The sequence below is a fragment of the Pseudophryne corroboree genome, chromosome 2 (assembly GCF_028390025.1).
Source record: "Pseudophryne corroboree isolate aPseCor3 chromosome 2, aPseCor3.hap2, whole genome shotgun sequence".
NCBI classification, from domain to species: Eukaryota; Metazoa; Chordata; class Amphibia; order Anura; family Myobatrachidae; genus Pseudophryne; species Pseudophryne corroboree.
In genome coordinates this window covers 651,563,545-651,590,517 of record NC_086445.1, presented here as the reverse complement: position 1 = coordinate 651,590,517, position 26,973 = coordinate 651,563,545, and the positions used below count along the sequence as shown (strand labels likewise).

The 26,973-nt window shown below is 42.8% G+C and overlaps 1 protein-coding gene across 1 annotated transcript; it reads left to right on the top strand.

Moving 5' to 3' along the window:
* On the top strand, positions 1-25,732 carry LOC135042327 (G-protein coupled receptor 37-like 1). The gene is made up of 3 exons (XM_063955011.1): positions 1-746; positions 8,122-8,902; positions 25,514-25,732. The coding sequence occupies exons 1-2, from the start codon at positions 27-29 to the stop codon at positions 8,890-8,892; spliced, it is 1,491 nt and encodes a 496-aa protein (XP_063811081.1). The 5' UTR covers positions 1-26; the 3' UTR covers positions 8,893-8,902; positions 25,514-25,732.
* The last annotated feature ends 1,241 nt before the right edge of the window (positions 25,733-26,973 follow it).

The window sequence follows — 26,973 nt, the reverse complement described above, 5'->3', positions numbered from 1 at the left end:
TAAAGATTCTTGTACAGTGTTTAGTCATGCGGGAGAGACACAGAAGCATTCACAGAGGAATAGGCTGCTCTTTGTGTCACTCTGTAGTTTCTCCCCACATTCCCTCCTCTTTGCAGTTTAGAAAAGACTTTTCCTTTGCAAGTATGACTGCTTCACGAGTGGTGTTGGGATCTTTACTGATTCTTTTGCTTTTTCAATTTGCAAACATCAAGAAGACAAGTTGTAGCTCAGAGCCAAGAGCCCAGATTCCACACAGGAACACTACTGCAATAGGAAATGTTTACCATGGTATAGACAAACAGGTGAAAGCAAGAGCCAAAAGAGGCTCACAAGGTGCAGAGCCTAGAGAAGATGCCAGGATGTTAGGATACCCTAGGCTCATCAAGGCTCCAACCACTGGGGCACCTGATGTACACCGCATGCATAATGATTCATCACTTTCAAGCACCTGGAGACCAAAGCTGGCAAACTCTCTGTACCCACTAGGTGAAAATTCCATCAGTGCATATGGAGTGCTTCTGCTGTCTCTTGTTGTGTTTGCCGTGGGCATTGTGGCCAATCTATCCATCATGTGCATAGTGTGGCACAGTATGTCTATGAAGAGCGCTTGGGACTCCATCCTGGCTGGTATAGCACTCTGGGACTTCCTGCTCCTCTTCTTCTGTTTGCCTGTGGTTGTCTTCCAAGAGATCACAACCCGCAGGCTTCTTGGGGTACTTTCCTGTCGCATTGTACCTTATATGGAGGTGAGAATATTTTAGGGAACCTGTATCATTTGAAACCAAAAAAATTTGAGACCATTATTCCTGTGAAGTTACTAAACTAACTGTATGTATTCTAAATACGTTAAATATATTAAGAGTCTGCAGTATTCCAATTAATTAAAGAAAAATGTGGTCCAGAAAGGTCATGTATAAAACAGTCAGAACTTGAATATTTTTTTAGGATTAAAAAATATTTACAGATTTGTGGTACTGACATATTTTACTCCATTTACTAATGTTTAGCTATTGTTACATATGATTTTGCATCTGGCTGCTAATATTGTTTTGTTTTAGTCTTTTTTTTTTTTTTTTTTTTTTTTTTTAAATAGCTCAGTAAATTATTAGTATCTTCTGAATTTTTGAGCATTTCTAATGTATATAGTGTCTGCAATTATAATAAACATACTGCACGTACTTGGAAGACTTTTAATTTTCCGGCTGTAGGGATCCCGGCAGTCAGGATACCAACACCGGTATCCCGACAGCTGGCAATGCCACCAGCCGGAATACCAGCGCTACAAGACTATTCCTACTCGTGGGTGCCCACGACACCCATAGGGTGGGAATAGATCCTGTAGCAAGGACAGCAAGCCACCGAGACCGCAGCATGGCGAGCGCAGCGAGGCCGCAAGGGGACTATTTGTGCTTGCGCGCTGCTGGCATAATGGCGGGATGCCGCTGTTGGTATATTGACAGCCGGCCACCAGTAAATCATACTGATTCCAGAAAAATAGAGGTGGTAGGGCACTATTCCAAATAATTTATGTAAATTTGGCATTTGTATACCAATTCAGGGCAGTATGGATGGTGTCATAGTTAGCATGGGTTCAATTCCCACCATAGCCGTAACTATGTGAAATTTGTATATTCTCCCAGTGCTTGCGTGGGTTTCCTACAGGTACCCCGGTTTTCTCACACAATCCAAAAATATACTGGCAGGTTTATTGGCTCCAAACAAAATGAACGCTAGCTTGAATGTGTGTGGTGTACGTGTGCTAGGGAATACAGATTGTGAGCTCCACAGGGACAAGGACTGCTGTGAATGGACAATTATTCTCTGTAAAGCGCTGAGGGTAATGTGTGTGCTATATAAATAACCGGTAATTAATAATAACAATAATAATTGTGTGAAATAACCACAATGGCATATTATGTGGGTATAAAGGTGTTTATTACATAATGCAGAGAACTCAATTGGATATGTTCCATCTCATATACAGCCACTAAATTAACATATCTAATCCACATAATCTGGCATTGTGATTATTTCACTCAATTTTTCATTTGGTGCAGCACCGTACCGCCTTCCCCCCAAATATGGATGTATTGTCATCAGCCTTCTAATCATAAGCATAATTAAATTACACTACATTACTGAATGTACGTAAAAGGTTTTAAAGTGCAAAGCATTGATTAACCCTACATTATCTTGTGGTGCTTGCAGAGCATGACATTACAGCACTTTTTTTTATTGTTTAGGATATACTTTCAATACTACCTTAATGGTGGTTGTTGGTACCTCCTTTACTTATTTTCTCGAACTAATACTTAGTCCACAGTTTGTTAACATATACAGTAAATAAAATAATACTGTACAAGACAACTGATATTTTACAATGTCGTGGGAATGACCCAGTACAGATAGATTTGTTGGTGGCATTTCATGAACCAGCTCCTGTAACATAATGAATGTGTGGTATGGTAAGAACTTGCAGATGTGGCATTGTTGGTAAGGGGCAGCCAGGTACTGAGGTTAAAAGTAGATCAATTATGTAATTCTCTAAAGGTCCATTAGGTCCAGACCTGAGTGAAATTATCCATTCTGTTGTTCAGCTATTAGAGGATGTTTCCATGCATAAAATGTGTCAGATTATTATTATTATTATTATTATTATTATTATTATTATTATTATTATTATTATTATTATTATTATATGGATACTAAGGGGGTGGGGGCTTTTTGTTATCAGAGTACTGTAGGTGAACGTCTAGTTAGTTTTCAAGCATGGGAAGAGTATAATCCAGGGATCTTTTGGTATTGGGGCTTCAAACAAGAGGATCAGGAGTATGTGAACCTTATGCCGAAAACAGAGATCCACCATATATGATAAATTCTGCTGTCCCTCCCCAACATTATTCCAACAAATCAGGTTGGCTACAGCATAGCATACATGTTATGAAGATTTTTATACGTAAGGTACTGATAGTATATTGTCTGCTGTTTCCTTGATTGAAATAGAAATGTATCTTCAGACTATTTCGTTTCTCTTCTCCTGATAGAACAGAATCACATTCACATCTCCTGTGGGATCCAGTTAATTTATCTACGAGCATAATATACAGTATATTAAGGAAATAAGGCCAATCCGACTTAAATTCATACATATTGCTTCAGTAGAAGGTGTACAGAAGATTGAAATCAATGAGGCATATTTTTGCTAGATATTGGCTAGTGGAGCAAGATATCCATTTAAAACGAAGTGTGTTATATTCGTAATTCCTAATTGAGTCAAATACCTTGGACCACATCTAGTAGGGAAATGTGGGGAGTGTCCAATGTAAGTGTAATATAGATGTGTCCTCATTCACCTAGCATTTTTTTGTGCCATATACACTCTATATAAATGAGCTGAAGAGTTTTAACATTGTTTTTCAGTCCACAATGAAGGTTGTCACAACTTACCCATTCCACCACAGGCAGCGATTCCTGTACTTTTTACAAAATCGTAGTCACACAAAGAAGCATTTAGAATGCCTGCACTAGCAGTCAGTGTACCTTTGCATTGTATTTATGTCGCATTAGTGATGTAACTAAGATGCATATTTTGGGAAACAGTCTCTAATGCAGGGGTTAAAGTGTGTGTGGGGGGGGGGGGGGGGGGAACGAGGTGGAACTGAGTTCCACCACCTGTAATGGTAAGGGGAACTAGTTCCACCATCTCCATTGCCCTGCACAGTAATTCCAACAGAATAGACCACCCCATCATCTGCGTCAATCGATGATACAGGCGGCACTAGTGTTACTGATGAGCTAGTGTTACCTACTCCTTCCTTCCGTCCTGGTGCCTCCATGGTCCTCCTCCATGAGTTCCACCACCTCACCAGGACCATTTTAAGCCCTGCTCTAATGGAATACTTTTGTAACACCCCAGGATTGGCGGCTATGTCTAAATGGCTGGAACAGGTATTACAGACCTTTTCCCTAAAGTGTTCTTCCCCGTTCCTTGTCTGTAGTACCTTGCTCAGAGCGATAGGATAGATTAATATGCAACAGGAATGAGACAGCAATTCCATCAGGATGTATTTTTATTGATGGATTAAAGAGGACAGTTGTTTGTCAAAAATAAGACAATCACAAGAATGACATGGCATCAAAGAGTATTGGTAAATTATAGTTGACTTTAGTTAACGCCATGCCGGAACATTTAGTAATTCAATAGGACAATCAATTTAATCACAGATATAGGCATATTCCAATATAACACAATAATAATAAAGGTATATCACAGTTGACTTTAGTTAACGACATGCTGGAACATTTAGTAATTCAATTGGACAATTAATCTATTCACAGATATAGGCATATTCCAATATAACACAATAATAATGAAGGTGATGAAAAATACAGTTCTCATTGACAGTTTCTATATTCCTAGCTTTCCCTAAAAATGATGTTTCAATCTTCACTTGGAAATAACATTGGAGCTCTCTTTAAATCCTGAAGTGTAACAGTGTTGCAATGAGGGCGATGACACATATAAACATGATGAATCCTGAGTTAACAAGAATGTCACTATAACTCAGTCTATGCAAAGAGGATGAAACTAGTGAAGGTATCTCTCAACAAATGCAGCTAACTTAGTAGTAAGGGTTCCTTGGGTAAATAAACTCAGTCCTTTCCATGTAAAGTAACTTAATTTCACTTGCACAAATGACTTAGGGGGTCATTCTGAGTTGATTGCTCGCTAGCTAGTTTTAGCAGCCATGCAAACGCTATGCCGCCGCCCACTGGGGAGTGTATTTTAGCTTAGCAGAAGTGCGAACGCATGTCTAGCCGAGCTCTGCAAAAACAGTTTGTGCAGTTTCAGAGTAGCTCTGAACCTACTCAGCGCTTGCGATCACTTCAGCCTATTTGTGTCCGGATTTGACGTCATACACCCGCCCAGCGAACGTCCAGCCATGCCTGCATTTTTTCAGACACGCCTGCGTTTTTGCAAACACTCCCTGAAAACGGTCAACCAGAAACGCCCTCTTCCTGTCAATCTTCTTGCGGCTGTCAGTGCGACTGAAAACTTCACTAGAACCTGTGCACAACCACAACGGGCTTTGTACCCGTACGACACGTGCGCACATTGCGGGGCATACGCATGCACAGAAATGATTTTTAGCCTGATCGCTGTGCTGCAGATAACAGCAGCTAGCGATAAACTCGGGATGACCCCCTTAAGGGGTCATGCCGAGTTGATCGTAGCTGTGCTAAAATTAGCACAGCCATGATCGTGATCATAGACAGCACAAAGCTATCACGCCCCGCATGTCGCTGCCGCCCCTCCCCTCCGCAGAAGTGCAAAAACATCGCCCAGCGGTGATGCTTTTGCACTTTAGGAGTAGCTCCCGGCCAGCGCAGCTTTAGCGTGTGACGTCACGCATCCGCTGCGGCCCACCCCCCGAATGGTCCGGCCATGCCTGCTTTGGCCGGACTGCGCCCACGAAACGGCGGCCAAACGCCACCATTCCGCCCCCCCTGCCCAGCGACTGCCTCTGCCTGTCAATCAGGCAGAGGCGATCGTAGCAGTCTGACGGCCATCGGCTGCCTGGCATGCACCGGTGCACTGCGGCGCTGGCGCATGCGCAGTTCCGACCTGATCGGCTGCTGTGCGAAAACTCACAGCACCGATCAGGTCAGAATGACCCCCTTAGTCTCTTTCTCCACTAAATATGTTTTTCAGCTGTTCTTGAACAGTGGTGGTCATTCAGAGTTGTTCGCTCGCTAGCAGTTTGTAGCAGTCGTGTAAACACTAAGCCGCCGCCCTCTGGGAGTGTATTTTAGCTTAGCAGAAGTGCGAAGGAAAGGATCGCAGAGCGACTACAAAAAAAAATTGTGCAGTTTCAGAGCAGCTCCAGAGCTACTCAGCGCTTGCAATCACTTCAGACTATTCAGTTCCTGTTTTGACGTCACAAACACGCCCTGCGTTCGGCCAGGCACACCTGCGTTTTTATCTGACACGCCTGCGTTTTTCAGCACACTCCCTGAAAATGGTCAGTTTACACCCAGAAACGCCCACTTCATGTCAATCACTCTGCGGCAGCCAGTGCAACTGAAATGCATCGCTAGACCTTGTGTGAAACTGCATCGGCCATTGTTAAAGTTCGTTGCGTGTGCGCATTGCGCCGCATGCGCAGAAGTGCCACTTTTTTGCCTGCGCAGAGACCGAAAACAGCTAGCGAACAACTCGGAATGACCACCAGAGTGTGTTTTTATTAATAGCTGTACTCAAGCAGAGGCTGGATTGTAAGATGCTGCTTTGAAGGGCTGTATTACACTGCTTGTTCCATTTACAATGCACAGCATGTGACAAATGGACACTTGAGCTTGGCACTTAGTTTGCCATTAACAATCTATGTGTATTCACTCAAATTCTGTGGTAGATGTACTCACTACCTGGACCTGTCTCAGTGGTTCATTGCTACACATGATGGCCGCGGTGTCCGCGCCATTCAGTAGGCCTGCCAATGTCCGCCACCCTGGATGTGAAATCTCGTGCTCACTCACATGCTTCTCTGCTCTCCGGTAGCACCATGCTGCTTTTGCTCTGCAGCACTGCTCTCACTTCCCAGCATGACCACATGATTTGCATCGATTACTCAGCTTCTGCTCCACTCCTCCAATCACTTTCCTCAGACTCCTCCTTCTTCCCACACTACTCCTCGGCTCCCAGACTCCCTTGTCCAATCCGCACTTACCATCTGGAACATGTGACCGTGCCAGGGTCAGTCTTTAACCCCTGCTGCACCCGCATTTTACCTTCTCCGGCTGCAGACACTGTAAGTCAGCCTTAAAGGGGCGCACACACCACTTTCCGGGGTGCCACACATGGTGCAGCTAAATTGCAAAACTTATGGTGAGTGAAATTGGTCTATTTGGCGCAATCTGAGCAACGGTTTATGTGAACACATCTGTAGCTGAGATAGGAGATGAAAAGTTAAATATACTGTAAGTATACAGAAATTCAATACATTTAGTGTAAATTTAAGTTGTTTATGTGGGTAAAGTTGTTTATGTGGTTTCAGACAAAAATGGACACATTTGTATGTGTGTGTTAAGAAATTTAGGTCATAAGCTCCACTGGCACAAGGACAGATGTGAATGATAACATATACTCTGTACAGTGCTGTAAGTTTATGGAGGTTGAGGAGGCATGTTCCCAGCTGTGTGAGGCAATGGAAAAGGTCATCTGCATAGTCATAGTGAGGTTTTATTTTTGGTGTTTTACACTCCACTCCTCTTGCATCCTGGGATACTCTTATCAAAGTTGGGGCTCAATCATCAACTCAAAAAACAGTATAGCTAGTTGGCCTCCCTGCTATTATGAATGTGTACCTTATTTTTTGTGTTTGCCTTTAACCAGTACTCTAGCTGCAGGGGATGTATAAGTGGCTCATACTGTATGCCATACTCATATGACAATCTTAAGAGATGCAACACTTTTTATGGTCTAGCCATAAAATGAAGGCCTTCTTGGCATCAAGTGACCTAATAACCTCCGAATTTAATAGTATAAACAATAAAGGGGCAGATTCAATTGTTTTTTCCCCTGCAGCTACCACTAGGTGTCGTAGAATGGAGCATTTCAGTTGTTGCTCCATTTAGATGCCCAGTAGCTGCGGGGCTGATACTCACAGCCTCCTGAGGTGTGAGAAGAAATGTGTGTTAAGTCGGCTCTTTGGGCATTGAACCTGGAGTCTGGACGCCCAAAGCAGGACTTTAGATGGGTTTAGCCATCATACTTGGCTTCACCCTGTATGTTTGGCTGCGACATACATGATATGCATAGGCGCCCAAACATCAATTGATTTGTGACAATTGTTTGGGCATCTAAACACGATTTTTAAATGCCCAAAACAATTAAATCGGCCCCAAAGGGTTTTAAGTGATATAATTTTATAGGTTTAGTTAATGTAAATATCTAGACATCCCTGGGAGCAATTATTGGAAATACGATCAAAGTTGTCCTTTGACAACTTTGAAGAGCTGAATTGGTTTAAATAAATGAGCTAAAGAGTTTGAACATTTGAGAACAGCCTTATGTGGGAATTTGTTACTATATGCTTATATGTATTTATTTTTTGTGCATAGGTTTCGTCTCTTGGTGTCTCTACATTCTCCTTATGTGCCCTGGGTATAGATCGCTTCCAATCTATAACTTCTTCCCAACTGACTTCAAGACCGGTGGAACAGTGTCAGTCTATCCTGGGAAAGGTGTCTGTTATCTGGATTGGCTCCCTGATACTTGCTCTTCCAGAGATCCTCTTGTGGCAGTTCAAGCAGGAGCGTTCTCCAGTGTCTGGGTTAGTCAGTGATTCCTGTGTCATGTATCCATCTCCTGACCTGCCTCAAGTTCTGTATTCTCTTGTTCTCACTTACAAGCAAGCCCGTATGTGGTGGTTTCTGGGCTGCTACTTCTGCCTACCACTCCTCTTTACTATGACTTCACTACTGGTGACGCTACGGATTGTTGGAAATATAAAAAACGTAAAAAATGACCAATGTCAACGCCAGCATAGTTGGATAGTAGCAGGTCTAGCCATTGTATATGGAGTCTGCATTCTTCCTGAAAATGTCACAAATATCTTGGTCACTTACACCAGCTTGGATGTCTCTCAGGATCTCCTGACACTTATCACTCAGTTTTTCTTATTTCTGAAGTGTGCAGTAACACCAGTCCTGCTCTTGTGCGTCTCCAAAGCACTGGGCCAGGCTTTCCTGGATTGCTGCTGCTGTTGCTGTGATGATGATACTAATCCAGGCAGTGTTCGTAATGTGGATGAGATAAATGCAACATTGGATCAGCTTACTCCTCCTTACAGCACGAGCGATTCTGAACAACATCTGGGAACACCATGTTAATGAAGAGAAGGTGAAAAGAAAACAGCTATATATATAAATGACATAGATATACATCGTGATCCACATCCGCATAACCTAATAAGAATGGGTTGTATGAGACGCAATAAGTAGAGGATACAGGAAATGTCAAAATGCAGTAAAGATGGTGCATGTAGGATTGATGTGAACAGTGCAGGTAAAATCAAATGAATAATGGAGCGAAGCATAATTTTAGTGTTGGTTATATTAGTCTAGGCAGTGGCCTATTAGAGGTAAAAGTATTACACAATGACTCTGAAAGAAGTTTCTCCAATACACATCAGTCAGCTGGCTCAAACTGCCTTTAAATGAAATAGAGAAATATAGGCATGCAATCATGGTGGTGACAGTGTAGGTAATGGCTTCACTGTATACTTAATGGGAAGTTATAGTACAAAGTCTAAAATGTAAGGCATACATACAGTATGTAGAGAGATGCTTGTCATGCTATTCCTCAGAAGTAGGTATGATGTGGCTTATGCAGATTTGGGTACAACTTCTCCCAAATTGCTGGAATAAATGCATTCATTAACTCTCGCAGGAGGCCTGCATCAGTAGTGTAATTGCTAGGCTTAGCTTAGGCATACTTCATATACAGTTACACCCATTTTATCAACCAGGTACTTTGCTTGTAAAACACGCATTAGGTTCCAACAAAGCTTATAAAACATCTCTAATAAATCAGATAAAATTCTTGGGCATGAAAAAAACAAAACACAAAATGCGCACACAAAGCTATATATATATATATATATATATATATATATATAGTCCATGGTGACAGCCTGGCACTCCGTTGTCCCCGTAGGGGTATCGCTCCGGTGCCCTCCTAGGGGTATGGCGGCCCCAATATGCAGAATGGAGAGGGACGGCGGCACTCAGAGTCTTTCACTCCCAAGTAAATCAAAGCAAAAAGTGCATTTATTGGTCAACGTTTCGGGGGACGGACCCCCTTCCTCAGGACACTGCAGTTTTGCAGTGTCCTGAGGAAGGGGGTCCGTCCCCCGAAAACGTTGACCAATAAATGCACTTTTTGCTTTGATTTACTTGGGAGTGAAAGACTCTGAGTGCCGCCGTCCCTCTCCATTCTATATATATATATATATATATATATATACACACACAATACTGTATATATACTATCAATAAAGATTGCATCTGTTAACGTCAGTGATATATTCACAATCAGCCAATCACAAGCAGTGTGCTATTACTGGCAGATGCCATTTTCGAATAGCTACTCCCCTGTCCTTGACCAGCCACCAGAAATAATACTGTTTTTTAAATATAGATCCGTGTGCTGGTTTGAATGTGCACTTACGTGGTCACGCCCTTACAGCACTCACCCTATGTGAGAATGCCCTGTCCTTCCCTTATCCCACTTGTCCAGTTTCCCGTGGACATTGGCACTAAAATGTTATACTGTATGAAATAATTGTCTCAAGAATAACGTAAATCTGCATAAGCACACATGTGCATGAATGGTTGTCTGGGCTTACACAGAGCAATTGTACTCAGTGTACACCATATAACCCGACATGAGAAAGGGGGGACATTCTAAGTTCGTAAAGTAGTAGTAGTAAAAGAAAATGTGTTAGGACTCCTCTTACTCCAAATAAAAATTTACAGTTAAATTAGACATTCTACTTCCCTCCCCCAATCAAATGTAATGCTGGCCATACATTAGGACGACCAGCATCCGATTCCTCATAAGTTTTCCCTTCAATCCCCCTGGGAGCCCCTAGCACACGATTTTGGGGTCTGGGACTCCAGGTCGACAGCAAAAAGGTCGACACGCCTTAGGTTGACGCCTTAGGTCGACATGGAAAAAGGTCGACATGAACAAGGTCGACATGGAAAAAGGTCGACATGAGTTTTTTATGTTTTTTTGGTGTCGTTTTCTTCGTAGAGTGACCGGGAACCCCAATTAGTGCACCGCGTCCCCTCGCATGGCTCGCTTCGCTCGCCATGCTTCGGGCATGGTGCCTTCGCTCCGCTACCGCTTCGCTCGGCACAGATTACCGTTCCAATCGTAGTCCATGTGGATCGTTAAGTATGAAAAGGTTTCTAAAAAAAAAAAAAAATTGTGAAAAACTCATGTCGACCTTTTTCCATGTCGACCTTGTTCCTGTCGTCCTTTTGTCCATGTCGACATTTTGACCTAAGGTGTGTCGACCAATTGGCGTCAACCTAAGGTGTGTCGACCTTTTTGCTGTCGACCTGGAGTCCGGATACCCGATTTGGAGTTTTATGTGCATAAGCATATGATCTATCAATCGATTGTGTGACTCACAAAAAGCACGTGATCACCTGGAAGGAAATGCCACTCAAAAATTATGCTGATCGTATACAATGCATTGTATGTGAATAAAACAAGGTACGATGTGCATATGATTACGACGGATATGTGCTGCAGGTATGATCTGTGGATGCACATTTGACCCACGGGACCGCGCATCGCATCGTAATGGTACCAAAATAATGTATGATGTGCACACGATGCAGCGTATGAGGCATCGACATCGTGTACACGATATCGATCTAGTGTATGGCCAGCATTACACCATCCTACCTACAACAGAACAGAAGGGGGTCTGGTGGCCAGGAATGCCACTCAGGATATTCCTACCCCATGGTGTTTCTGTCATGGAGATTTCTTATGTTACCATTGGTGGCAGAAGCATTTTGTACTAAAGTGTTGTATACAAATGGAAATGATTATAATCATTGGAATGTGCTCTGGACAGACACTACTGCTAACACGTAACAAACCCCTTTGGGTAGGGCGTACTGTGTTTCCTGGCAGTCCCCTGCCAACAGCAGAAAGAAAGCAGCCAGAGGAGGGGGATTAAGCAGTGGAGTCAAGATGTGGGATTTCATTTTCCAACTAGAAAAATGCTTGAATGGATAGCTCCTTTATAAGTCATGTTGAATAAACATGTTATTTATCTGTTATTTATTTATGGTGATTTCCCTTTGACTGGTACAATTTTAACTCAGAAAGGACACTGGTTATTATTGGAGTAAGTGCTATACTGTTCATAAGTTAATGTAGTTCCTGAACTACAGTTATGTTATGGTATCATTAATGAAATGATTACTTTTCTCATAGCACCTGCACAACACAAGTATATACAGTATTATATCGCATTCATTCAAAGACTACAAGATAATGAGTCTTTCTGTGATTGTAAACTGACATCCATGTATAAGGGATGATGAAAAAGTATTTCTGAAAAAAAAAAAAAAAGTCCTTGATGTTCAAAGCTGGATTTTTGTTTCTGTAATGAGAGAGAGGACTCTTTGTTCCCCTCTCCCACACCGCCAAAAGAAAACGGCTACTGTTGTAAAAAGAAAGAGCCGGAGATATGGGGCTGTGTCTATGGTTACCAGACTCTGGCCTCCAGATAAAACAACAGCCTTCAATATTTAATGTATCAGAAATGTAAATCTGTGTACTCACTTTACAAATTTCATGTTGTACTTTACTTAATAGAAAAATGTGATCTGTTTCTGTCATTTGTTTTGCTTTACATCAATAGGATTTAGTAGCAAACATTAAACATTCTGTTATGATTTTATACCTTGTTTTGTGCTTTATATGTGTGCAATTTTTTGTTGTATAATGAAGAGACATTGTTAGTTTTAAGACTTTATTTTCCGTATCTCTGAATTAAACAGAAAAAGAGATTTAGATCACATCCTCTGCTAGGTACAAAGGTCAAACACATGACAGTTAGGAACTGATTGGCTGGAGCACCATATACAGTACCATTCGTAATGTGTGATAACAAGAATATTACTTGTGAAATCTGCCCCTAAATTCTCTGTCCCTGGACTTCTCAATTTTTTTGTGGCTCCATATAAAGGGGGGTACACACGGAGAGACCAGTGTTTAAAATCTAAGCAATCTGACTAGATTGCTTAGATATTAAGCACGGATCTGCCGTGTGTATGCCCCCCAGCGATAGCGATGTGCCGCCCCGCGCATCGCTATCGCCGGTGCTAGATTGAGCCTGCATGCAGGCTCAATCTAGAGGGTCGCTCACTTCAGCGCTATGTGTGCGTAAGTGAGCGGCCCCCCTTCGTCGCCCCCCCCCCCCTCCTCGCTCAGCACATCGCGCTGTGCTGAGCGGGGGGAGAGATGTGTGCTGAGCGGTCTGTGTTAAGATCGCTCAGCACACATCTCTCCCATCAGTACCCCCATTAAGTCTATAATAATACTAGTCTGATCACAATCTCAAAAACAACTAGGTGATGTGTATGGTATCTAGATTTTGCATATTATATACTTGTGCTTCCATACACCTGTAGTTAGATAAGGATGATTTGAATACAATAAAGGTATGTTCATCTAAAGGCAACACATTTATGGGCCTAATTCAGCGTGGATCACTACTGAGACAGAAATTGCGATTTTCTCAATCCCGCGTCTATTAAAAATTGCATGTGAAGAGCCGCCTAGAAAGGTTAAAGACACGTACCGATGCAATCACAAAATTGCATATGCAACAGCATAATTGCGATGCATACACAGAAATCAAGTTCCATCGACAACTGCAGTTGACCCAGGGCTACTCAGAATAATGACAATGTAGTGGCACTGGCGCCATGTTTTTAATCGCAATCCATTGCAACTGACGTCAGATACACGCCCCGAAAACTGCCATGATCCTCCTGCGTTTTTCAAACCACTCCCCACAAATGGTCACTTTTTGTCAATGAAATTGCAATTTATCCTTCACGCACACATAATGTGCAGTCTGCCGATAATCGCCCAATTTATAATTTTGCAACTGAAGCTGAATTAGGCCCAACATGTCAATGCATGTCCAGATATGCCTCATATGAGGTAAAACCTCCAAAGTCTAGCAATGTTTTCTGTACTGAGATATTTGGTATGTGTTTGTTTTTAGAAATACACCTGCTATTCTTGTTTCCAAGTTTATTGTGTAGATTGGCTAACAATTTTTGCAGATTACCATTTTGAGCCACCACAGTGTATGGGTATAATTGTTAATGCATCTACGTAGTTCAGAACTGCTTGTATATGTCAATACCACTTTTACATGCATTCTAATGTTCCTGCACGAAGTAAACAACTCCTGACGCTACCTCTATTAAGCTTAATTTGCAGGGAAAGTGAATGTGTGGGGAACATAATTGTGGTCCAATATCTACACTTATGATAAGAATTTATAAAATCTGTTGTCTTATCACTGTTATACTTTATTGTCCCCTCCTCCTGTTCATCTGTGTAAGTAGAAGTAACAGTTTTGCAGGGACTTGGGAACCTTTTGAAAAGAGAGATTATTCCTCCCCCCCCCCCCCCCTCCCCTAACCCCCTGGTTGATGTAGTTATGAGTCAATATATTTCTAAATGTGATTATGGTGAAATGTATAGATTTGCAAGCTGATTAGGTAAACCAGTTTATATCAGAAATTATTGCATAATCGACTTGACTGCAAATAAAAACATCACTGATTCATACCTCCCAACTGTCCCGATTTCGGCGGGACAGTCCCGTTTTTCACGGTCTGTCCCGCTGTCCCACCCGCGGGTCGCAGTGTCCCGCGGGTGGGGGGGCAGTTGGGAGATCCCCCCCTGTCACTCGCTGAATAGATGCTGTGCGCATGCGCACAGCGTCTATTCACGGCAGAGAGGGAGAGGGGGCATGACCAGCAGCTCTCACAGCGCTGTTCATGCCCCCATAATGACGAAAACGGGGGCGTGGCTTGCGATCGCGGCACTTGCCGCGAGGCCACGCCCCCTTTCCGTTAGGTCACGCCCCCTAAAATCGGCCGCGCGCCTTCGGCGCGCAGAACTGTCCCTCCTTGGATGACAACAAAGTTGGGAGGTATGCTGATTAGCATGTCAGGGTCCAGTTAGCTGCAGACAAGTACAGTTTGTTAAAATTACACATTATATCAAATAAGATCACTTAATCATCCAACTGTCACTTAATGCTCCAACGCCGCTACCACCCCCTACATCAAATAAGGAGGAAAAAAAAGAACAATAAATAGTTTCCATATTTGACATCCAAGTTAATGACACCACTAAAATCTTGTGAGGTTTAGGAATCATAAATCTGTGAACAAAAATGTGGTTATTAAAACAGGAAATAATATTTCAGTGGCTGTTGGTGAATTCAGAGATATTGGGGCAGATGTACTAAGCCTTCGAGAGCGATAAGCTACCAGTACCAACCAATTAGCTCCTAGGTCAGTTTTCAAACACAGCCTATAACATGGCAGTTAGGAGCTGATTGGCTGGTACTTTTACTTTCTCTACTTTATCACTCTCCAAGACTTCTTACATCTCCCTCATTGTGGGTAACTTATAGTGATGGGGATGAAGGAGGAGATGATAGGCCTACCAGCTGGAAGCGTCAAGATAATCAAAGGAACAATAATTGAATCGTTTTGAAAAGGGCAGGGTAGGAGAAGGAAAAGGATGATGTTATTCTAGACAGTGTGGTCTTTCATAGCAAACACTGGTAGCCTTTTGTACTCTCAAATGATATTCATGATCTCTGTGCAGTTAAGGATACTGGTCCTTTGTCCCATGTAGCCAATGATCGGGGTGTTGCTAATGAGTAATGACTGTTTTGATAGAGCTCACTGCAGATGGTGGTGAAGCATTGCCCTAATTTTGTTGCAGCAGGTTCTGCTGTAAGGAACACTGCAGCACAGACTGGAAAAAAAATGACAGCGCATTAGTATTGAGATTGCAGAAGTGTTGCCTAGGCCCAAACCCCAAGCTAGGACAAGAAAGAAGCAATATGAGTGTACAAAATTACAGCATTGTCCTTTGAAGTTATTTGCACTTGGTAAAGACAGAAATTACAATATGTGCTTCCATCAGAATTCATTTACAGAGTGCAAAATGTCCTATATTTGCTCAAGTGCCTTGAGACCTGAGCAGTATTATTAAAAAAAAAAACATCAGATACATAATAAGGACAGTCCTGATGTTCCCTCACCTTCAAGCAATACCTCTTATCCAGTGTGTTACTGGGAAACTCTCTGGGATTTTCACCCCTCTTAATGACTTCATCAAGGATAGAAATTAATAGGAGCAATTTCTCCTTCACAGGGTCCAAAAAATGGTGGTATGGGGATAGACTGATCTGAAATCACCTTGGTTTTTTAAAGAGATCTTGCTGGAACTTTTGTATTCTACATTCATGAAATAGGGAAAAAGTAGAGAGGCAGAGCCAATGTAGATACTTGATCCTAGAAAACTATATCAGAGGCTGTTTATATGGAACACATTATGGCAAAGAATGACTTAAATGAAAGAACCTGTGTTATCCAAGGTGTGTCAGATGTCACATGGTCCTCTGTTGGGCCAGATGTATCACCATGGTATAGAGCAGAGGTATTCAACAGTTCCACAGCAGTTGGAGGGCCACATGTTCAATAGCCCATGATGTAGAGAATAAGCTAACAGCAAGTTCATTAGTGTAATAGTTTATAAAGAAATTAAGTGCATGGATTATTAGACCAGGGCTAGGCAACCTGTGGCAGTCCAGCTGCTGGGGAACTACACATCCCATTATGCCCTGACCCAGTTTTAACATGCTCCTAACAGCAAAACTGCAGTAGGACTTCCTGGAATATATAGTTTCACTGCAGATGGAGTACCACTGGTTGCCTATTTCTGTATTAGACTATGGGGTAGATGTATCAAGTCTTAGGCCGGTATCCAGTTAGCTGCAGTAATTTACCACAGCTAATGGATTCGGCTGGGGCTATCCAATTAGCCCCAATATGTGGCACTAATCGGGGATTATGTTTCGGTGGCCTCAGTCACCTGAAGCATAATCCGCGATAAGCAGGCATCAGAGCCACAATAACATATGGGATCGGGAATTTATCCCTTACCCCATGTGTTTTCACGTGATTACTGGTCCTTTTCGGCCAATAGAAACGGACTATAATTGGATAGCTCAATAATGACCATCAGTCAAAAATTACCCATTTTTATCGGCCGAAAAGGACCACACCTTATATGATAAAGGCCTTAGAGTGAAGAAGAGGACAAGTGTAGACTTTGCCTATAACAACCAATCAGCTTCTAGCTATTATTTATTAATTTTATAAAGTAATAGGCAGTAGCTGTTTGGTTGCTATTGGCAAATTGTCTACTGCTTAGAAGGTTTGATATATCCCCTCCTTTTTTTTTTTTTTAAATGTATTTATTCAAATTTTTCAATAATAAAACATACAGTTTGAAAAGGTACAGTCTCCATTGCACTACAATTTGCAGCCACATAATATTCCCAGAATTGGAGAAATAGTATAGTATACATATCCAATACTTAATAAACAAGACATTTAAACGACAAGACAAAGACAAGGTGGGGGGGGGGAAGGGAAATGCAAACATTGAATCAGGTTACATATTTCCCGCCAGGACGTCCACATGATATAGCGCACCATAGCCAATAGCTCTATCGCACTGGAGCTGTAGTGATGTTAAGGTTGACAAGAATCACAAAATATATCAATCCGGCTAGGGACTCACATAGTGGGTTGAGGGGGGGTGCATATCTCCCTGAGGGTTGTTCTTTTCAGCGAGTTGGAAAATTTAAGGATATGAGACCTAAGCATGGGATCCAGAACTTCAATAAACGGTCCCCACTTCTTATAGAACAAATGAGCATGCTTGTCCACATCGTAAAGGGCAGATTGTCTATCATAATACATAGTCGACTTCACCATACTCAGAAGTTGTTCTAGTCTGGGGGGGGGGAGCTATGGATCCATTGCGTCAGAATGGCCTTCTTTGCCAGTGTGAGAAACACGTAAAGGAAGGGACGTAATGGGAGGATCTCAGCCGGTAAATCCCCATAAGGGAGATGCAAACCCAGCAGTGCCTCGGGTGATAAGGGGAGACGCAACCCAAATTTACTGTTTAAATACCATAAAGTTTTGTTCCAAAATCTTTGTATCTTGGGGCAGCTCCAAAATACATGCATCAGGTTTGCATGGGGTGCTCTGCATTTAAGACATTGTCCTGAATCCAAAGGCACCATATGACTCCTCTGACTAGGGGATATATATGCTCGGTTTAAACATTTTACATGGATCTCCTGTAGGTTTGAGGAGTGTAGAGTTTTAAAAATACCTGGTAAAGGGCGGAAAAAATCAATTAGGGACCCTTGCATAGAGAGGTCTACCTTCCATTTTTCGAACATCTGACTCCATAACTTATCTGCAACACTAGGGAGAAGGTCCCAATATATCCATTTTGTTTTATATGGTAGATTAGCAGTTCGAGTGAGTAAGGAGGTGAGGGAGTCAGAACTACCAGGTTGGAGTAATGGGTCAGGAAGGGATTGTACATAATGTCTAACTTGGAGATACATGAAGAATTCCGATCGATGCACACCATACCTTTCCACCAGCCCAGAAAAAGAATACACCAAACCTCCAGGATCAAAAACATCTCTGATGCTACTGATTCCCTTAGTCCGCCACACCTCAAATTTTGTATTTTCCAAAGGAGGGGTAAAACAAGGATTCCCACAGATAGGAATAAAATCAGTGCGGCCAAAATTCCTGTGCAGTGCTTTATTAATTATTTTCCAAGCAATATATGCGTCCCAAAATAATAGATTGTTTTCGCTTTTGAGGGGAGCAGGGTGAGCGGAGTGTGTAACAAGGCCTTCAAGTCATAAGGCGACACTAAAGCCTGCTCAATGTGGTAATTCGTGTATGTGGTTTTTGCCGTAAGCCAGTCATTTATATATCTGAAAGCCACCGCCCTAGAGAAGGCAAGCAGATCCGGGATCGCAAGGCCTCCCTCCGCAACTTAAGTTTAGCTAATGCTATTCTTGGTTTTTTATTTGCCCACAGGAACTTTGTGCACATTTTATCATAAACAAGAGCATCCGCTCTGGAGAGTTTAAGGGGCAGTAACTGGAGCGAATAAGAAATCTTTGGGAAAATAATGCTCTTGAGGACCGCCGCACGGCCTAGCAAAGATAGAGGGAGCGCTGACCAGGATTGGAGCTGGGTAGAAATAGCCTTTAGTATAGGTGTAAAGTTCATCTTGTAAAGATCCGTTAAATCGGGTGGCAAATAAATCCCAAGATACTTCAATTTAGTTTTATTAACGGTGAATTGGGAGAGGAGAGGGTGGGAGGACATATTATGTGCTGTCTGAGTCAAAGGAAGTAGTTCAGATTTTAAAGTATTCACCTTATAACCAGCAAAAAGGCAGAATTCTCGAATTTTTTCCATTATGGCTGGAATGGAGACTTCAGGGCGGGATATAAAGAGTAACATATTATCTGCAAATAAGCTTATTTTAAGTTCCTGGTCAAAAATTTAAATGCCTGAGAATGAATGGAGCCCTCGCAGCGCCAGAGCTAGAGGTTCTACAGCCAGCGCAAATAATAGGGGCGATAACGGGCAACCTTGTCTGGTGCCCCTTCCCAAACGCACGGGATCTGAGAGAAATCCATTACATAGGATACGAGAACTCGAATTGGAGTACAAAGCACGCAGCACACCGGCTAGGCCCGACGGGAATCCAAACCTCACCAGGGTGGTATATAAATGATCCCAGCTCACCAGATCAAATGCCTTTTCGGCATCTAGCGAGAAGAGAAAATGTGGGTCCACATTCCCCGTGTAGCCCAGCCAGTGCGCCGCAGCCAGTATCTTGCGAATATTACTAGTGGAATGTCTTCCAGAGATAAATCCCGTTTGGTCGGGGTGGACTACAGAAGGGAGGAGGGGTTTCAGTCTGTCTGCTAGAATCTTGGTAAACAATTTATAGTCTACATTTAAGAGCGAGATCGGTCTATAGGACCCAGGGAGTTGTAAATCTTTGCCTGGTTTAGGTAATAGGCGTATAAAGGCATCATTAAAGTATGAGGGTATTTTGTGAGATATTAGGATGACATTAAAAAGGGAAGTAAGGGGGGGATCAATTTTGCGGAGAGCAATCGGTAATATTCCCCAGAGAAGCCATCCGGCCCCGGGGATTTTAAGGGTTTCAGGTGTTTAATGGCCTTCTCAACCTCGGACTCTGTTATGAGTGAGCAGAGACGTTCTATCAAGGAAGGATCCACCCGGGGTGGAGAAATAGAATCCCAGAATGACTGTTTAGCAGTCTCATTAACAGAGGAGGCTTCATAAACAGTAGCGTAAAAATCTGATAGGACTTTCGCTATGTCTTTTGATTTAGAAGCTAGTGTGCCATCTGATTTTTGAAGTGGATGAATGAGAGAATTAGAAGTAGATCCTTTCAATAAGTGTGATAACAATTTGCCTGTCTTATTACCAAAACGGTAAAATCTATGATTCTTATGAAAATTGTGTTCATCTCCCAACGCCTGCAGAACTTCATTAAAAGCCACTTTAGCATCCAAATATTGGGATTTTATAGCGGGGGAGGGGTTCTGTTTGAATCTCTGATAGGCCTCAGTCAGTCGCTGTTGTGAGTTCTTAAAAGTAGAAGCGAACGTCTTTTTCCTTCGGGAGACATATTCAATGAGACGTCCCCTAATGACCGCTTTAGAGGCCTGCCAGAAAACCAAAGGGTCATCTCGCGCCACTTGAGTATTAGTAGCGGAGTAGTCATCCCAAAATGACTCCAGGTCCTTGCGAAATTCTATAAAGGAGGAGAAATCTGTGGGAAAACGCCAGCGCCTAAAGGAACCTAGATCTACCTTAGTGGACATGGATGCCCAAACCACAGAGTGGTCCCACAACGCCATTGGTTCAATAGAGGAATCAAGGGCATGTAGAACCAGGGAATCAGAGACCATCAAGTAATCGATCCTGGACAAGGAATGATGGGCAGCGGAGAGGCAGGTGTATTCCCTATCTGTGGGGTGTAAAAATCTCCAAATATCTGATACCTGGAGCTGTTGCTCCATATAAGGAATACCAATCTTAGGGGGATTACGGGCCGAGGTGGAGGACTGAACATCCATATACTTTGAAGCAATGACATTAAAACCACCCCCTATAATCAGGGGTGAGGTGGAATATGGATATAAGGCATTAAGCAGAGAACGAAAAAAGGCTTTTGAATATTGATTAGGAGCATAAACTGTACACAGCACATATCTAGGATCCCAAATGGTCACTTCTAAAATAAGATACCTGCCTGCCGGGTCTACCACAGACGAGACCACCTCCAATCCCAAGGAGCGCCTGGCCAGGACGAGAACTCCTCTGGCCTTCGAAGAGTAGGGAGCATCAGCCACAACACGCCAGCCGAGCGTGCCTAATTTCTGAGCTTCTGGGGAGAGAAGGTGGGTCTCCTGCAAGAAAACCAGATCTAAACGCAGCTTATTAAGATACAAGAGTATTTTCTTCCTCTTTATAGGGGAGTGGATACCCCCAACATTCCACGTAGCCACCTTAAAACTAGACATTAAATCACAAATCTAATGGTATAAGCTTCCCTCCGATAGAGAGAGGGCCTGCCATCAGGCTTCCAGAAGGAAACCAAGTAGTAGTAGCAATGTACACCCAACAGGAACAGTAACCTAATATCAAAACTCATGGACACATTAGGAGGGGAGGGAGGGGAAGACTCAAGACAACAAGAAAAACAACAAACAATATAACAGAAACACCAAACATGTGTCTCTGTCATAGATATCCAATATGGACTTCACAGTGTGAACAATGCAGGTTGATAAAGCAGGGAGTATTACGGCTCCTAGCCTCAACCACTTATCAGATAAGGGGTATAGAATCAATACCGCAACCAATTCAAGAACTAAATAACTTAAACATATGGGGCATAGATATGATCTCGAGCCCGCAGCAGAAAGGGGGGGGGGAAGGGAGGGGGGGGGGGAGAGATGGAGGGCCCTTCATAAGAACCATCAGTTGCACCATCCACTAGTATAACGTGCAGGTTTGACATCCGCCGGGTGAGGGGAGGGAGGGGGTTGGGTAAGGTAGATTCCGGGCCATTAGTCCAGCATCAGATTAGGAATCCGGACACACAGTTCAAAAGCCTAAATCGACAGGCATTTAGGGCATAACAGCTGAATATATAGATTAGCTCTCTTCTTCTTCCATCCTGTTATTTCCCTCCGATAAGAAACTCTCAGCGTCTGCAGGTGTGGAGAAGTCTTTAAAGGAGTTTCCATCAAAGATTCGTGCAGGGTACAGCAGTGCGAATTTACGACCGGCCGACACCAGAGATGAACATATGGGTGTAAAAGCTTTCCGCAGCCTTGTTAATTCCGGGGAGTAGTCCTGGAACAGTAGTAGTTTATTCCCGTCCCACGAGATATCCCTGAGGCGACGAGATGCCGACCACAGCGCTTCCTTATGGAGGAAATTAAGGCACTTAAATAGGACTGCACGCGGTCTAGAACCAGAGCCCGAGGGCCTGGAAGGGCCGGTTCTATGTGCACGTTCTACGACTAAGTCTGCACACACTTCCTGTACATCCAAGAGCTCGGGCAGCGTATGACGCAGGAATTTGTACAACTCAGGGCCGCGAATGGACTCAGGCAAGCCTATGAGGCCTATTACATCTGCGCGAGCGATTCTCCAAATCATCTAATTTTGCCCAAACCTGCGTATCAGATTTCTGCAGACCCGCCACCTTGTCTTTTAAATCAGCTACATCTTGAAAATTAGAGCCTGCCGTTTGTTCCACATGTGCCAGCCTCTTAGTGAGTTGCTTATATTGGCTTTTTATATCTAGCACTGCTTGCTGTAGTGCAGCTGCCTGTGATTGAGCTTGCTCCTGTAATAAAGGTTTCACTGTCTCCTTAACAGCCCGCATAATATCAGCATAGGATAAGGCAGGGTTTAGTGTAGCACTAGGTGCTGTGTCTATGGCAGGAACCTTGCGGGGTTGTTTTTGTACCTGTAGTTCCACGGTATGAGCAGTGTCTGGATGTCCAGAATTAGTAGCAGCTGCGGTGGCCATCTTGGATGTGGCAGGTCTGTCCCCGTCCCTTCCCGATTTCTGCTGCTTCTGAGGCATGCTGCCGGCCAGGTACCTCTCCATATAGAGAAGGGGGGACCCCAAAGAGGCTGGAGGGGGTTAGTGGTTGCGGTGGGGTTGCCTAAGAAGGCAATATGACGGGTATAGAAGCGGCGGGCACCGGAGCTTGAGAGGAGCACGGCTACTCCATGCGCTGCCGGAACCGGAAGAAGTCCTGATACATCCCCTCCTTAATGTATTCAGCTTTCTGATATTTGATCCTTGAGGGTAATGATAAAATGGCAAGTCCTGAGGGGTGTCAGCCAAAGTAAATGAAACTGCTAAATGGGTGCTTTATATACTTGGGTATGGCACAGCATTAACTGGGAAAGACTACTGGTGGGGCCTGTGGGGCAATTGTTCATTATCAGACTTTATTCTGGCCATACATTATGCAATGGCAGATCAAGACGATAATCATATAGATTGTAGCCATGACTCATTGCAAATTATTGGTCATGTCTGACAGATTCGATAATTTGTGAGCTGAGAGTCGGCAACGTCAGGAATTATACGCTGCCCCCGCCTGAGCAAATTAATATTTTCCTGTTCCTTAACAGTAGGGGAACAGGGAAATGTCTCCTACTCAGGGGAGGAACCAAGATATTGTGTGTCCATACACGGACTGTGAGATATCTCACAGTGTATGGCCATAATAACTGCTGGGTGCAGGTTGTTAGATAAAACGGTTTATTTACTAAGCCTTCAAAAGAGATACAGTGGACAGAGATAAAGTACCAACCCACAAGCTCCTAACGGACATTTCTCCTTCATCCACCAGGGGACACAGGAGATCAAGACACTGGGGTATAGACGGGTAATTGAGTGGAGTTGGCACTTTAAGTTTAGAAGTGTGAGTGACTTCTCCCCTCTATCCCCCAGAAGCCCCAGTGTTAGAAATGTGCCCAAGGGAGCAGGTCACTTGGGGCTGAGCTCAGCCCAATGTTTATTTTATAGTTCACAAAGCATTGAGGACAGGCTAACAGACAGGGGCATCTGTCAGCCTGCTGCAAAGAGGCATCAGGAGGGACCCGCCGCTGCTGTTTTAGAGTGGTTGTCGGAGTCTCTGGCACCCTGGCATCTGCCTAAAGAAGGACACACCGCAGATTATTACAGTAACCGAGTCTGCCACTAGTTGCCCACCACACACCTGATGGCAGCAGCAGTAAGTATAACTCTTTTTCCCGTCTTGCTGGAAATTGAGATTTTATCTGCAGTCCCCCGCTGGCCCCTTGTGACCATTCTTCCTTTACTACTACTTTATTTCAGCTCAGTTTTCTGTAACAGTGCTTATCAGCGCTACTTTCACTTTCATTACTAACTTGTCGAAGTCAAAAATATTACATACACATCACATACAAACTCCAAACAGATGGGTCTCTGTTCGTGCGTTTTGCGCATATACAGTAGCATACGCATTCGCTCAGTGAAGCCACAAAGACATAAACAACATATTCATACAACACAAATTAAACATGTCAAGCACCAGACATTATAATGTATTTATATAAGAGAGTTATAACATCAGATATATATGTATTATTGGAACGGAACAAGATAAACATGTCATGCTTGGTGTCAAAAGGATCAGGGGAAAGAGTGTTATTTTGATAGCAATGGGTAGATTGTAGCACATTACAACAATTAGTTATGATTAAATGTATGAAATCTAAAGTCACTCTTTTTTTTTTTTTTTTTTTTTCAAAATATATTTATTGAATTTTGTTATTTGAAAAAATGCATTACAGAACATGGAGAATGTATAATGAAAAAATTTACATTGTACACAATAGTCATCGAATCCAATTATCCACATAAGGAAGGAAAGGTCAACGATACGAACATCCCACTAGAATCAGTAATAGTTCTCTAATGTAGTTACCAAAACATATATTGGCCCCAGGGGTAATGTTGGGTGGTATTGTCTAGTTCGGTATATTGCATGACATTTAAGACATATACATTTCACTTTCTCCATGGAAGCGCCCAGAGTCTTTTACTTATATCATAAGAGACTCTGGAGAAAGGATTGACAAGTGAGAGCAACAAGGGAAGAAAGGTTGGGGTGGGGGGGTGGGACAAACTGGGAAAAGGATGGGGGAAAGGTTAGTCAATCGTCTAGTTAAGAATATTTCAAGTCTCATGTCTCAATACAGTATAATTGTGTCTGTACATCTGATATTATTACTATGTCTCCCCCAGATTGGGGAGATTTGTGATGTTTTCTTTTTGGCCTATCATAGAAATCCAGTGTGGGGAGGTTATAGTGTGGGGGATGTTGTGTAAATAAACGGTTCCCATTTCCTAAGAAACCGTGTAGTCTCAGTAGAAGAGCCTGTGGAAACAAGACATTTGTCATAAGACATATATTTAGCTAGGAGGTTTTCTACTTCCATTAGGCTCGGTGTATGTCTGGATATCCAGTTATTGAGGATTACCTTTTTTGCTACCGTGACCAAGATCATCAAAAAAGGTATCATCTTTCTCTGTGGTATGGGGATATCCCATTTCTCAAAGTTGGCAAACAGCAATGCTATTGGGTCTAATGTAGCTGATATGGAGAAGGATGTATTAATATATCCCACAATTTTATACCAGAACTTTTTTATGTGACCACAGGACCAGAGATTGTGATAAAAGGTGGCCGAATAGTACCCACACTTTGGGCATCTTCCCGTCTCTTCTTGGACAAAATGACTTCTCTGGCTCTGGGACACATATGCTTTATACAGTGTCTTTACGTGTACTTCCTGGAGGGTTGAAGATTGAACAACACGAAGTGTCTGTGTATAATATTTGAATATTGTATGACTATCCTGTAATAAAGGTATATCTCTACTCCAGGTGTCAGTCATCTTTTGCCAAATCTGAGCATGAAACGGTTCCATAAGTTTTAAGTAGATATCTTTAGGTTTATAACATTTCTTAATAAACTTAGAGAAGATGGGTAACAAGGGGTCTACTGAGAGGGAAGAGGAGGTCATAGGGGGGAGCGAGTGTATGTAATGAAATAATTGTAAGATGGAGAACTGATAGGAGTCTGGAATATCATATAAATTCTGAAGATCCTGAAAAGACATCAATACGCCTCCTGGATCGAATACCTGGGCAATCGCTTTAAGGCCTTTCGTCCGAAGGCGTTGAAAAACTGGGTTTTCCAATCCCGGGGTAAACATTGGGTTTCCCCATATAGGTAACCAAGGAGAATTGCGGGGGTTATGGTGTAATTTCTCATTTACAAACCACCAGGCTTCATAAGTATCTCTGAATATCAATTTGTTATATATATGTGCCGGTATGTGGGATTTGGGGGTGTGCAGAAGTGCTCCTGGGGAGAATGGGGCTAAAACAGTACAGTCCAATGTTACATCAGTGTAAATATTCTGTTCAGTCAGCCAGTCAAGGGCATATCTCAGCAAGAGCGCCCGTGAGTAATTGACAAGATTGGGAAGTCCCAATCCTCCTTTTGTTTTGGGTAGTTGTAATTTTATCAAGGAGATCCGGGGTTTTTTAGATTTCCATAAGAATTTGCTGCATGCGAACATTATACGTTTCGTGTCTTTCCCTGTCAATTTGATGGGTAGCATTTGCATTATGTATGTCAGTTTTGGGAATATCACTGTTTTAATGACTTCGATTCTACCCAGCAGTGATAGGGGTAGGTTATGCCATCGTGACAAGGATTGTTCCAGGAATGCGATCACTGGGGGGTAATTTAGTCTATAGAGAGATTCTAGTCTATCCGGTATGTATATTCCAAGATATTTAAGTTTAGAGTCCATTACCTTAATAGTGCTCAAGTTGTCAGTCATTGGGAGGGTAGGTTTAGGGCCATTTAGTACAAGGAGTTCCGATTTATTGATATTTATTTTATAACCGGAAAACTCCCCGAATTGATGTATGATATTAAGTGCTGTCGGGATAGAGTGGGTAGGGTAGGATAGAAAAAGTAGCATATCGTCTGCAAACAATGATAAGCGGAGGTCTGTGCTTCCCATCATAATGCCTTGATATAGGGGGGATTGTCTGAGGGCGACAGCTAGTGGCTCGAGGGCGAGGGCAAATAGTAAAGGTGACAG

Bases quoted from the DNA above. Each gene is read 5' to 3' on its own strand.
- LOC135042327 (XM_063955011.1), top strand. From the start codon at position 27: ATGCGGGAGAGACACAGAAGCATTCACAGAGGAATAGGCTGCTCTTTG. The intron at 747-8,121 runs GTGAGAATATTT...TTTTGTGCATAG, and splicing joins GCATTGTACCTTATATGGAG to GTTTCGTCTCTTGGTGTCTC.